Source organism: Heterodontus francisci, chromosome 10 (genome assembly GCF_036365525.1).
Source record: "Heterodontus francisci isolate sHetFra1 chromosome 10, sHetFra1.hap1, whole genome shotgun sequence".
NCBI classification, from domain to species: domain Eukaryota; kingdom Metazoa; phylum Chordata; class Chondrichthyes; order Heterodontiformes; family Heterodontidae; genus Heterodontus; species Heterodontus francisci.
In genome coordinates this window covers 16,333,982-16,348,014 of record NC_090380.1, presented here as the reverse complement: position 1 = coordinate 16,348,014, position 14,033 = coordinate 16,333,982, and the positions used below count along the sequence as shown (strand labels likewise).

At 43.8% G+C, this 14,033-nt stretch overlaps 1 protein-coding gene across 6 annotated transcripts in view; it reads right to left on the bottom strand.

The window, feature by feature from the left end:
* mcf2la (mcf.2 cell line derived transforming sequence-like a) overlaps window positions 1–14,033 on the bottom strand; it is a 418,987-nt gene that overhangs the window by 274,696 nt on the left and 130,258 nt on the right. For all 6 annotated transcript variants that reach the window (XM_068040155.1, XM_068040156.1, XM_068040153.1 and 3 more), the window contains 2 exons: window positions 6,073–6,222; window positions 64–188 (listed from right to left, as the gene is read on the bottom strand). In XM_068040155.1, the coding sequence (XP_067896256.1) occupies window positions 64–188; window positions 6,073–6,222 (275 nt within the window). The remainder of the gene's footprint in view (window positions 1–63; window positions 189–6,072; window positions 6,223–14,033) is intronic.

Here is a 14,033-nt window from a genome sequence, read left to right as displayed (position 1 = left end):
TGTCCTAGAAAGTAATGGCAATGAATTGGTCTTGACATGCGCTGTGTACATCACACAGCTCACCTCTCCACAGTGGCCTGATTATTCAAATCGTCGCTGTTCAATTTATGATCTGGATTCGTGCCAACTGGTTCCTGAACACTGGAGAGGAGGGAGCAGCCGTGCCTTCGTGCCTGATTTATATCATCCTTCGGGAGGAGAGAGGGAAAAAAAACAATTAAAACTGATGGGTAAAATCAGAATTCCGGCTTAAGCTACAGGATTTGAATATTTGCTAACTGAGGAAAAGAAATGTTTCTGATTTCACTCCTCACTCTCAAGTTGAAGTCAGTGTGAAGATTTTTATTCATTCATTCATGGGATGTCGGTTAAGCTGGCATTTATTGCCCATCCCTAATTGCCCTCGAGAAGGTGGTAGTGAGCCACCTTCTTGAACCGCTGCAATCCACGTGGGGTAGGTACACCCAGAGCGCTGTTAGGAAGGAAGTTCCAGGATTTTGAGCCAGCGACATTGAAGGAACAGGATGGTGTGAGACCTGGAGGGGAACTTGCAGGTGGTGGCACTCCCATGCTCCTGCTGCCCTGGTCCTTCTAGGTGGTCCAGGTTGTGGGTTTGGAAGGTGCTGTCCAAGGAGCCTTACTGCGTTGCTGCCAGTGCATCTTGTAGATGGTACACACTGCTGCTACTGTGCGTCGGTGGTGAAGGGAGTGAATGTTTATGGATGGGGTGCCAATCAAGACAGTAATGAGGTTAGGAGCTGAGTGGGCCTGGCGGAACCCAAACTGAGTGTCACTGAGCAGGTCTGCTTGATAGCACTGTCTATGCCACCTTCCATCATTTGTTGTTGATTTCATTCCTCACACTTATGGTGAAGTCCGTGTGAAGATTTATTCCTGATTTCATTCCCCACTCAGGGTGAAGTTAGTGTTAAGGTTTTCAGCTGATATTGGGATACCTGAAATTAGCTCACCTTCAGGACCAAGACCCACAACCCTCATGTGAGAACTTCTGGAAATACCCACAACTTACTTGTTTCAATAACTGCACGGCTTCCAACCCAAAGGTTTGGTAGAAACATCATGGCAGGAATAGGCTTGGAGTCTGGAAAGGGGGAGGGAGAGGGGATCTACTACTTGCTTCTCTACCTTCAATGAAAACCATGTTCTGTGTGTTCCACAACTACAAAGGTGCAAGAACGATTGAGTCGTGATACTGGGGGACTTTAATTATCCAAATATCAATTGGGATAATGTTAGAGTAAAGGGTAAAGAGGAGGAGGAATTTCTGAAATGTGTTCAGGAGAACTTCCTTGACCAATATGTTCTCGGTCCAACTAGGAAGGAGGCATTACTGGATCTGGTGCTGGGGAATGAGGTAAGCAAAGTAGACCAAATGTCTATGGAAACACTTGGGTAAGAGTGATCATTGTATCATAAACGTTTAGACTAATAATGGAGAAGAGCAAAAAACAAATCTAAAGTAATACATCTGATTTGGAAGATGGCTAACTTTAATGGGATGAAGGGGAATCTAATCAGGGTAACATAGAACCAAAGATTGACAGAAAAATTTGTAACAAAACAATGAATGATCTTTAAGGAGATGTTTCAGGTACAGGCTAGGTATATTCCAACAAGGACGAACGGTAAGGGAACCAAAGCCAGGGCTCCTTGAATGACCAGTGAGACAGAAAATATGATGAAACAAAAAATAAAAAAGAGGGTTTATGATGCATGTCGGGTGAATTCTTCAAGCGAGAACCAGGCCAAATACAATAAGGTAAGAGGGGAAGTGAAGAGGAAAATAAGACTGTCAAAGAGAGAATATAATGGCAGTTAACATAAAGGGAACCCAAAAATCTTCTTCCGGCATGTAAATAGTAAGCAGGTAGTAAGGGGTGGGGTGGGGCCTATTAGGGACAAAAGGGTGATATATGCTTAGGGACAAAGGGCAAGGCTAGATGACAATGAGTACTTTGCATCGGTATTTACTAAGGAAGAGAATGCTGACAAAATATCAGTAGAAGTGGAGATGGTAAAGGTAATGGATGAGGTGAAAATTAATAGGCAGGATGTACAGGAAAAGCTGGCTATTGTTACGACCAACTGCTCCAGTCAAAGCCCCCAAAGAAAATATATGATTCTGATTGTGGTGGGAGAAGTGCACTGTTAATTCAATCCCATCCCTCCAAAGATCGTCTAGCATATCATTTTAAACTTTCCAAATTAAAGAAAGACCCAGCCAAATTGTACCATCTATTAACCCCCAAACAAGGCTAACCAAACCAGGTGTCTTTAAATCAACATATTAACTGTTTAATTAGAAAAACTAAATTCTTAAACACTAAGATATAAACAACATTTATAATTGAAAAATTAGAGTCCTTGCATATAACGCTCCTGCCGAAGTGAAATCTTCCAATGTGGAATGGTCCAAGGTTGCTCGAAGTCTTCAAAGACATCCGATGGGGGAAAAAGAAAAGGTTCTTCAAAAGTAGAACAGTCCATAATCTAATTCAGCAGTAAGTGATGCTTTCCCTCTCCAGTGATGAATTTCAACAATTAACAACTTGCAAACACTTATTAATGAATCAATTTGGCTTTAGATTTTTTGAGGGATAAAAGTTTGTCACAGTCTAACTTCCTTTCCTTCAGCTTAAATTATCAGAGATCTCTGTTCTGTTCCTGCTGGTCCAGCTGTCTGCCTGTGTGAGTTAGAACAGTCCGCTTCCACTACAAGCCAGTTCAAAATTAAATTGTAACATTGTATCTCTCGATCTCTGGTCCTGAGTGGCTGTATCCGAGGCAACAAGAATGCATTCTTTGACTCAGACTTTGGAGCTTGCTGCCTTAAAGTAGTGCAGCTCCTTTACCAGCCTTGAACGCACACCACATTCTTCCCGAACAAAAACCTACAGGATCACAACACTATGCTTAAAGTGAATAAGTTGTCTGGTCTGGATGGCTTGCATTCCAAATTGCAAAAGGAAGTGGGAGTGGAGATAGGAGAAGGGCTTGCAATAATCTTCCAATCTCCCCTAGATACAGGAGAGGTGGCAGAGGATGAGAGAGTAACAAATGGGGAAAATGGTGGCCTAGTGGTAATGTCACTGAACTAGTAATCAAGAGGCCCGGGCTAGTGTCCTGGGGATGTGGGTTCAAATCCCACCATTACAGCTGGTGGAATTTAAATTCAGTTAGTTAATAAATTCAAGTAATTCATAAAAATCTGGAATTGAAAGCTAGTCTCAGTAATGGTGCCATGAAACTATCCATTGTCCTTCACTTGTGTCCTTTAGGGAAGGAAATTTGCCATCCTTAGTCTAGCCTACATGTAACTCCAGACCCAGAGCAAAGTTGTTGACTCTTAACTGCCTTCTGAAATGGCCTAGCAAGCCACTCAGTTGTCAAGGGCAATTAGGGACGGGTAATAAGTGGTCTTGCCAGTGACTCCCACATCCCATGAAAGAATAAAAAAGACATCCTTATTCAAGGGCGTAAGGACATTCATAGTAAATAAAGGCTGTCAGTTTAACATCTGTGGTGGGTACTGTTTTAGAACCATTAAGCAGGGAATGAAAAAAACAACAGGCAATTGGAGAGGTTTGCATTAATTAGGGAGAGCTAGCATGGATTTGTGAAAGGCAGATCCTGCTTGTCTAATCTAATTAATAATTTGATGAAGTAACGGAGAAGGTTGATGAAGGAGGTTGTCAAATGGATTTTTAAAGAGAGCCTTTGACAAATGATACAACCAAGGCGGGAGGAGTGCACTGTTTATTCTAGTTCCACTTCGCCACAGTTCACAACATATTTTTAAATTTTCCCACTTACCGATATGATCAATCATATACTCTATTTTTTCCAGAATAAAACACACTAACCAGGTTTCATTAACAAACAACAAAATTATCAGTTTATTATAAAACAAGTCTTACCCAGTAATGAAGTAAAGCATGAACACACAGATTGAAATTTTAAAGTTCCCTTTTTAACTTAGCCCCTCACACTCACACACATACATACACCAGTAAACTGGAAAAATAAAAGGGATTTTTGTTCAGAGCTCTGTTACAGACAAAAAAACACTTGGGTAGAATACTTGCTCATTCTTGAAGAAAACAGCTGATGAGATATGTTGTGTTCCAAAACTGGCATACAGTCTAGCCTTCAAGTACACGTAGACAGGTTACTGGGATCTTTTAGAACAGTTCTTTTCAGGCGGCATTGAGAATTAATTTAGCAGGCTTTTCTTCAAAGACAGGAGACAAGATGAGTTGACACAGTGGACTTCTCAGTGTCTTTTAGAGAGGTGCTGGAAAGCTGAGCTGGGTTGTGGTCTTCTCTCCTTTCTTGGGAATTCTCTTCTTCTGCAGGCTTGACTCTTTAAACATTCAGCAAGAATCTTGTCTCTTTCTCCATGACACTTCTTCAGCAGGCTTGTCCTATCAAGGGGGGCGCGCGACTGTCACTCCTCTGCACACATCTGTCCCAGTTACCAGGGTTTCTGTGCTATTTTTAAATTGAGTCATGTGACAACCAATAAACTTTTTTGCCAAACCCGTTTTTAGTGTCCTCTTGGGAAAAAAAAAAACTGATCAACATTTCTTCAGTTTGATTATGAATTCCTCAAAAAAATATTTTAACAAAACAGAATCACTTTCAGAACACAAAGCACCACATAAAAGGCTGGTTAACAAAATTGAAGCTCATGGAATAGGAGGGTCAGTGTCAGCTTCAATAAAAAAATTGGCTTAAGGAAAGGAAACAGTGAGTCGTAGTAAATGGTTGTTTTTCAAACTGGAGGACATGAGACAGACAATGGTATTGCCCAAGGTTCAGTGCTGGGACCACAGTTTTTGTTTGCTATATATAAATGACTTGGATTTTGGAATACAGAGTAAAATTTCAAAATGGGCTGATGATATCAAACTTGGAGGTGTGGCAGACAGTAAGGATACCAATCAAATGCAAACAGGACATAGATAGGCTAGCAGAATATGCAGACAACTGGCAGATAGAATTTAATACAGAGAGGTGTGAGGTGATGCATTTTGGCAGAAGGGATAGGAAGAGACAATATAGACTAAATGGCAAACCTCTAAAGAGTGTGTGGAGAGAGAGTCCTGGAGGTGCATGTGCATAGATCTTTGAAGGCAGCAGGACATATTGAGAGAGTAGTTAGCAAAGCATATGGACTCTTGGGCTTCCTAAATAGAGGTATTGAGTACAAATGCAGGGAAGTTATACTGAACCTTTATAAAGCTCTGGTTAGGCCACAACTGGAGTACTGCATCCAGTTCTATTCACCACACTTTAGGATGGATCTGAGGGTCCTTGAGAGGGTGCAGAAGGAGATTTACAAGAATGGTTCCAGGGATGAGGGATTTTTAGCTACAAGGTTAGGTTGGAGAAGCTGGGGTTGTTCTCCTCGGAGCAAAGGAGATTGAGAGCATATTTGATAGAGGTGTACATGACTATGACAGGTTTAGATAGCGTGGACAAAAAAAACTGTTCTCATTAGCTGATAGTACAAGAAGTAGGGGACACTAATTTAAGGTTTTGGGCAAGAGATGTAAGGGGGATGTGAGGAAGAACTTTATTTATGCAAGCGCTAATAACCTGGAACTCGCTGCCTACGAGGGTGGGGGAAGCGGAGATGATGAATGACTTCAAAAGGAAATTGGAATGGCACTTGAGGGAAATAAAGAAACTAGAAAGATAAAGCAGGGGAATGGGATGGATTGAATTGCTCTACAGAAGGCCGGCATGGACCCAATGGGCCGACTGGCCTCCTTCTGTGCAGTTCTGACTCTATGTCATTCGCAAGTCCACTAATTCCACCCAACAATGTGAGCATATGGGAAATCATGGGATTCAGAAGTGACTCTTGTTATGCAGTCCCTTCACAGTACATTATACAGTCCATCACAATACACTACATGGTCCCTTTACAGTACATTATTTAGTTACGTAGTCCCTTCACCATACGTATGCATTACAGCATGTTATGCAGTTATACAGTCCCCTTACCATACAAACACACTACCCTTATTGTTTTCTGTACATTACCTTCATTTTGTCTCGCTTTTCCTTGTGTACTGTTAAAAGACCCAAAGTTGTTGTCACATCATTTGGCAGTTCAGTTTCAGCTAATTCTGTTCCAAAGGCCTGTAGCATTTGTGCAGTTTCCTTCACCGTGACAGCAAAACTCTCAATCCCCTAATGCACAGGACATAGTAAACATGTATTATCATGAATTAGTCTAAATATGGTAGATAGGATAGTATAAGCTTGAAAGGAGGCACCAAGTCGATAACCCACAATGAAAATGTGACTCAGATTAAATTGTTCCTTTACCCTAACTGCTCAAAATTGTGGCACCAATATCACATGCATGAAACATTAGAATTCTCTTGCATGTTTGAGGCACTGATTGTTTTATGGATTTGTGGTCAGTAGAGCTGAAGACATGCCCCTGTTAGTACATGCCACTGTGGTCAACTTGCTTCAATATTGTATTGAAGCAGTGTAGAGTTCAAGTGGAGGATCATGTGCATTACAAGTTGTCCGATAGACAAACTTCCATCAATGCTCCCCACAGTCACTGCTTAGGGACAAAAGCAACATGGTGAGGTTTAGAAGTTCAATATTGAGTTTCCAATGAAGGACACCAGACCAAGTGTCACTGTCTTGAAAATGTGGTTCAAAACCAGAAAACTGTTGAAAAACTGTGCAGGTGCTGAAAGCTATTCAAACGTTTCTTTTTGACAACAGAAAAAAAAAGTTACAGGTGAAGGAAGAAAGAGCCAAAAAATCTTACAACTATGTTAATCATGAAAGGAAGATCAAAAAATGTGTGGATCCATTGAAGGATAAATTGGGCAAAATTGCCACAGGTGAGATTGTAACAGATGGCTGAATGGATTTTTAACATCACCTTCCACAAAGCATGACTATAGACGAGGTCCAGTCACAGTAAACATACTAAGCAGCCTAATAGAAGTCAGATGAGAGTGCATTAGGCAGAAACAGGAAGCTTTAAATATCCACACAACTCTTGGGCCTGATGAGGTTCATCCTGGAAACCTCAAGGAACTAAAAAGAGGAAATTAGTGATGCTTTGGTTGCTATTTTAATCAGAGCTCCGAAAGTATTGGAGAGGTACCCAAGAGAATCAAGCGTAGGCAAAGGAAAAGGTCAGGCCTATGTCCAAACGGTGTTCCCCTGGGATTTCCTGGGGATTTCCCATGGGCCATAACCAAATTGCTACCTGTCACACAGGCAGGCTCAGAGTAATTCATTTAATGAGACAGGAGGGAACATTTTGGCCTCCCATTTCATTTTTCTGTGGTTGTGCCACTGGGCACCCCACTGCATGACTGTTCAATGAAACCTGGCTCTTTGGCCGACCCCAAAAGCCCTGTCAAGCAAGACTTCCACAAAACTCCCAGGGACAGGCTTCGGAAAGGCAGAAATATTCTATTTTTAAATTTTAAGACCACCTTTCAGTAGAATTCTGGGCTTCAGGCTGCCAATCTCCATCAGAGTTCAAATCTGAACTGAACCTATTTTCATACGCTGGTATGTTCTCTTCCTCTCAAGCAGAGGAATCCTCAACTGCACTGCACCCATCCGGGTGCCTGCTGGGTGTCTAGGGAAGAAAATCTACTCTTTATTTATTGTTAAGTAACACCAGAAGTCACTCAAACCTGACTTTTTTTTTTAATTCAGTGGATTCTTTAAAACAAATTGCAAAAGGAACATTTGGTATGATGCTTCAGTAAATGTAAATAGTTAAATGGCAATTAGGCAATCAACAACCATAGAATCACAGAAGGAGTCCAGTTAGCCCACCATATCTGTGCTGGCTCTTTGCTAGATCAATTTAAAACTTAACCCACTGCCCCACACTCCCCCATAGCTATGTATTTTTTTTTTGCTTTAAGCATTTATCTGAATTTTCCTTTAGATGAAACAATGTTGCCTGCCTCAACCACTTCTGGTGGTAAAGCATTCCATGTTTCAACAAGTCTCTGTGTAAAGAATTTCTTCTTAAATCCCTTTCCTCACTCTAATCAATAATTTTAGACTGACTACCCCTTTTTCTCCTCAGTAACTAAAATTACTCTTGTCCAAGCTAAGGGCTTAAATAAAACAAAAACGTGATATCAAGAAACGAATGAAGGCACTGGAAAGGCTGTGGGTCCTGACAACATTCCGCAAATAGTACTGAACGCATGTGCCCCAGAACTAGCTGCACCCCTAGCCAAGCTGTTCCAGTACAGCTACAACACTGGCATCGACTCGGCAATGTGGAAGGTTGCCCAGGTATGTCCTGTACACAAAAAAAAAAAGGACAAATCCAACCCAGCCAATTACCTCCCCATCAGTCTACTCTCGATCATCAGTAAAGTGATGGAATGTTCATCGACAGTGCCATCAAGCAGCACTTGCTTAGCAATAACCTGCGCAGTAACGCTCTCACCCACAGCTGTTACAAAAATTTCCAAATTCACTTGTAACAGCCCTTCAAAACACTCCCACAGGGGATGCTGAGACCAAGTGGGCCCACATCAGAGACGCCATCTATGAGTCAGCTTTGACCACCTACGGCAAAAGTGCGAAGAGAAATGCAGACTGGTTTCAATCTCATAATGAAGAGCTGGAACCTGTCACAGCCGCTAAGCGCATTGCACTGTTGAACTACAAGAAAGCCCCCAGCGATTTAACATCCGCAGCACTTAAAGCAGCCAGAAGTACTGCACAAATAACAGCTAGGCGTTGCGCAAACGACTACTGGCAACACCTATGCAGTCATATTCAGCTGGCCTCAGACACCGGAAACATCAGAGGAATGTATGATGGCATTAAGAGAGCTTTTGGGCCAACCATCAAGAAGATCGCCCCCCTCAAATCTAAATCGGGGGACATAATCACTGACCAACGCAAACAGATGGACCGCTGGGTTGAGCACTACCTAGAACTGTACTCCAGGGAGAATGCTGTCACTGAGACTGCCCTCAATGCAGCCCAGCCTCTACCAGTCATGGATGAGCTGGACATACAGCCAACCAAATCGGAACTCAGTGATGCCATTGATTCCCTAGCCAGCGGAAAAGCCCCTGGGAAGGACAGCATTACCCCTGAAATAATCAAGAGTGCCAAGCCTGCTATACTCTCAGCACTACATGAACTGCTATGCCTGTGCTGGGACGAGGGAGCAGTACCCCAGGACATGCGCGATGCCAATATCATCACCCTCTATAAAAACAAAGGTGACCGCGGTGACTGCAACAACTACCGTGGAATCTCCCTGCTCAGCATAGTGGGGAAAGTCTTTGCTCGAGTCGCTCTGAACAGGCTCCAGAAGCTGGCCGAGCGCGTCTACCCTGAGGCACAGTGTGGCTTTCGTGCAGAGAGATCGACCATTGACATGCTGTTCTCCCTTCGTCAGATACAGGAGAAATGCCGTGAACAACAGATGCCCCTCTACATTGCTTTCATTGATCTCACCAAAGCCTTTGACCTCGTCAGCAGACGTGGTCTCTTCAGACTACTAGAAAAGATCGGATGTCCACCAAAGCTACTAAGTATCATCACCTCATTCCATGACAATATGAAAGGCACAATTCAAAATGGTGTCTCCTCATCAGAGCCCTTTCCTATCCTGAGTGGTGTGAAACAGGGCTGTGTTCTCGCACCCACACTTTTTGGGATTTTCTTCTCCCTGCTGCTTTCACATGCGTTCAAATCCTTTGAAGAAGGAATTTTCCTCCACACAAGATCAGGGGGCAGGTTGTTCAACCTTGCCCGTCTAAGAGCGAAGTCCAAAGTACGGAAAGTCCTCATCAGAGAACTCCTCTTTGCTGACGATGCTGCTTTAACATCTCACACTGAAGAATGCCTGCAGAGTCTCATCGACAGGTTTGCGGCTGCCTGCAATGAATTTGGCCTAACCATCAGCCTCAAGAAAATGAACATCATGGGGCAGGACATCAGAAATGCTCCATCCATCAATATTGGCGACCACGCTCTGGAAGTGGTTCAAGAGTTCACCTACCTAGGCTCAACTATCACCAGTAACCTGTCTCTAGATGCAGAAATCAACAAGCGCATGGGTAAGGCTTCCACTGCTATGTCCAGACTGGCCAAGAGAGTGTGGGAAAATGGCGCACTGACACGGAACACAAAAGTCCGAGTGTATCAGGCCTGTGTCCTCAGTACTTTGCTCTACGGCAGCGAGGCCTGGACAACGTATGCCAGCCAAGAGCGACGTCTCAATTTATTCCATCTTCGCTGCCTTCGAAGAATACTTGGCATCAGGTGGCAGGACTATATCTCCAACACAGAAGTCCTTGAAGCGGCCAACACCCCCAGCTTATACACACTACTGAGTCAGCGGCGCTTGAGATGGCTTGGCCATGTGAGCCGCATGGAAGATGGCAGGATCCCCAAAGACACATTGTACAGCGAGCTCGCCACTGGTATCAGACCCACCGGCCGTCCATGTCTCCGCTATAAAGACGTCTGCAAACGCGACATGAAATCCTGTGACATTGATCACAAGTCGTGGGAGTCAGTTGCCAGCATTCGCCAGAGCTGGCGGGCAGCCATAAAGACAGGGCTAAATTGTGGCGAGTCGAAGAGACTTAGTAGTTGGCAGGAAAAAAGACAGAGGCGCAAGGGGAGAGCCAACTGTGCAACAGCCCCGACAAACAAATTTCTCTGCAGCACCTGTGGAAGAGCCTGTTACTCCAGAATTGGCCTTTATAGCCACTCCAGGCGCTGCTTCACAAACCACTGACCACCTCCAGGCGCGTATCCATTGTCTCTCGAGATAAGGAGGCCCAAAGGAAGTATAAATGGGTGATTGTTGGTCGGCACAGACTCGGTGGGCCGAAGGGCCTGTTTCAGTGCTGTATCTCTAAAAAAAAATATCTACCAGAGATCTTGGAGGACCAGAACCTGCTTCCAGCAATGTCAGAGAGAAGCAGCATTTGACTGGGTACGGCATTAAGGAGCCCTAGCAAAACAGGAGTCAATGGGAATCAGGGGGAAAACTTCACTGGTTGGAGTCATACCTAGTGCAAAGGAAGATGGTTGTGGTTGTTGGAGGTCGATCATCTCAGCTCCAGGACATCACTGCAGGAGTTCCACAAGGTAGTGTCCTAGGCCCAACAATCTTCAGCTGTTTCATCAATGACCTTCTTTCAACCATAAGGTCAGAAGTAGGGATGTTCGCTGATGATTGCACGATGTTCAGCACTACTCGCTACTCCTCAAATACTGAAGCAGTCCGTGTAGAAATGCAGCAAGACCTGGACAATATCCAGGCTTGGGCTGATAAGTGGCAAGTAACATTTGCGCCAGACAGGTGCCAGGCAATGGCCATCTCCAGCAAGGGAGAATCTAACCATCTCCCCTTGACATTCAATGGCATTACCATTGCTGAATCCCCCACTATCAACATTCTGGGGGTTACCATTGATCAGAAACTGAACTGCTGTAGCCATATAAATACCATGGCTACAAAAGCAGGTCAGAGGCAAGCAATCCTGCGGTGAGTAACTCACCTCCTGACTCCCCAAAGCCTGTCCACCATCTACAAGGCACAAGTCAAAGTTGCGATGGAATACTCTCCACTTAACTTGACGGGTGCAGCTCCAACACTACTCAAGAAGCGTGACACCATCCAAGACAAAGCAGTCTGCTTGATTGACACCCCATCCACTCCCTACACCACCAATGCACAATGACAGCAGTGAGGACCATCTATAAGATGCACTGCAGCAACACCCCAAGGATCCTTAGACAGCACCTTCCAAACCCACAACCTCTACCACCTAGGAGGACAAGAGCAGCAGATGCATGGGAACACCACCACCTGCAAGTACCCCTCAAAGCCACACACCATCCTGACTTAGAACTATATCACCATTCCTTTACTATCGCTGGGTCAAAATCCTGGAACTCCCTTCGTTACAGTACTGTCTGTGTACCTACCCCACATGGACTGCAGCGGTTCAAGAAGGCAGCTCAATACCACCTTCTCAAGGGCAATTAGAGATGGGAAATAAATGTTGGCCTAGCCAGTGATGCCCACATCCCTTGAACAAATAAAAAAAAAATCCACTTATTTCATAATAACATGATTACATTTATCTACTACATTGTCCTTTTTTTGTGATTGTTAACAGTTTCATTAAAATTTTCACTTGGAGGCCTCAGCTACTCCGAAAGCCTGGGCTTCCAGTGATATTTTTGTCCAGCACGGTGACTCAGTAACTCATTTTGGATTGTGCAATTGTCCTGTATACCCAATTTCCCAGGATGCACCAGTAGTGAGATTAGCACTTCTACCCTCATGCCTTCCTCTCCCTCCCAGAACCGCAACAGGGTTTCCCTGGTCTTCATTTCCACACTCCCCCAGCAGCCTCCACATCCAGAGGATCACCCTCCGCCATTTCCGCCACTACCAAACGCATCTGCCCCTCCCCTCCTGTCAGCACTCCGAAGGGTTCCCTCCGCAACATCCTGGTTCACTCCTCCATTACCCCCGACCCCTCATCCCATTCCCATGGCACCTTCGCAAGCAATCACAGCAGGTTTAATACCTGCCTTTTACCTCCTCTCTCCTCACTATCCAAGGCCCAAACACTGCTTTCAGGTGAAGCAGTGATTACTTGTACTTCTTTCAATTTAGTATACTGTATTCGCTGCTCACAATGCAGTCTCCTCTACATTGAGACGACCAAAAACAGATTGGGTGGCCACTTTGCGGAACACCTCCGCTCAGTCCGAAAGTATGACCCTAAGCTTCTGGTTGCTTGCCATTTCAACACACCCCCTTTGCTCTTACACCAACATTTCTGTCTTTCGCCTGCTCCAGTGTTCCAGTGAACATCAACACAAGCTCAAGGAGCAGCACCTGATCTTTTGATTAGGCACTCTCCAGCCTTGTGGACTTAACATTGAGTTCAATAACTTTAGAGCATGACTGGCCTTTTTTTTATATTTTATTTTTGAACCATGTGCTTGCTTTTCATGCAGTCAAAGCTGCTCATTATTCTGCTATCAACATTCTCTCTGGACTAATGTTTTGTCAATCACCACAAGCATTAGCACACACTTTGCCTTTGTCCCAGGGAGAGCATTGTTATTTAATTTCCCTCTGCCCTATCAAACATCTTCCCCTTTGTGCTCTTTACCCACCGCGACCCCCCACCCCACTTCACTTGCTTAAAACCTAATTCTTTTCTAACCTTTGCCAGTTCTGATGAAAGGTCACTGACCTGAAACGTTAACTTTGCTTCTCTCTCCACAGATGCTGCCAGATCTGCTAAGTATTTCCAGCACTTAGTTTTGTCTGAGATTAGCTTTCCTCAACTTTAACTTACTGTTCGGTTGTTGTTCTTTAAATAATTTTGAAGCATAAGAGGACATCTCAAAAGGTTAATTCAGAGAGTGTACTTTCATAAAGAAGTTGAGTATGAGTAGGAAAATCCAAAAAAAACTGAGTGGACTAATTACAGACCTTATGGTAGCTTTAGATTTGTATTCTATAAACTTCAGGAAATAAATTAGAGAGGGGGAATAGGGATGAAGAGTTTCTTTATTCAATTTTCAAAATATCAGCTGATTTTGAAGCCAACTAACTGATTTTGTTGACAGTTAGAAAGGTTAATGCTAATGGTTACACATGTAAGAGATAAAGGCAGACAGTTTCTTTCCTCATCCTAATTTTATTAATGTTGAATTTTGAAAGCAGATACAGCCTGTTTGAGGGGAATAGAAAGGGAGCAGAGAAATGGTTAAGGGCGAAGGGGCTTCTGACATCTCACGTTTCCCGCTTGGGGGAAAGTGAGTAGGAGGGGGCAGAATTATCAGGGTGAGGTAAGAGACAAGAATAAGGATTGGAGAAGTTATAGGTAGTGAGGATGCAATGATGTGCCTAAGTGTCACACTTAATTCCTGAATTCCTGTCATATTCTCTTGACCATACTTTGTTCAGAACACCCCTATTGTCACAA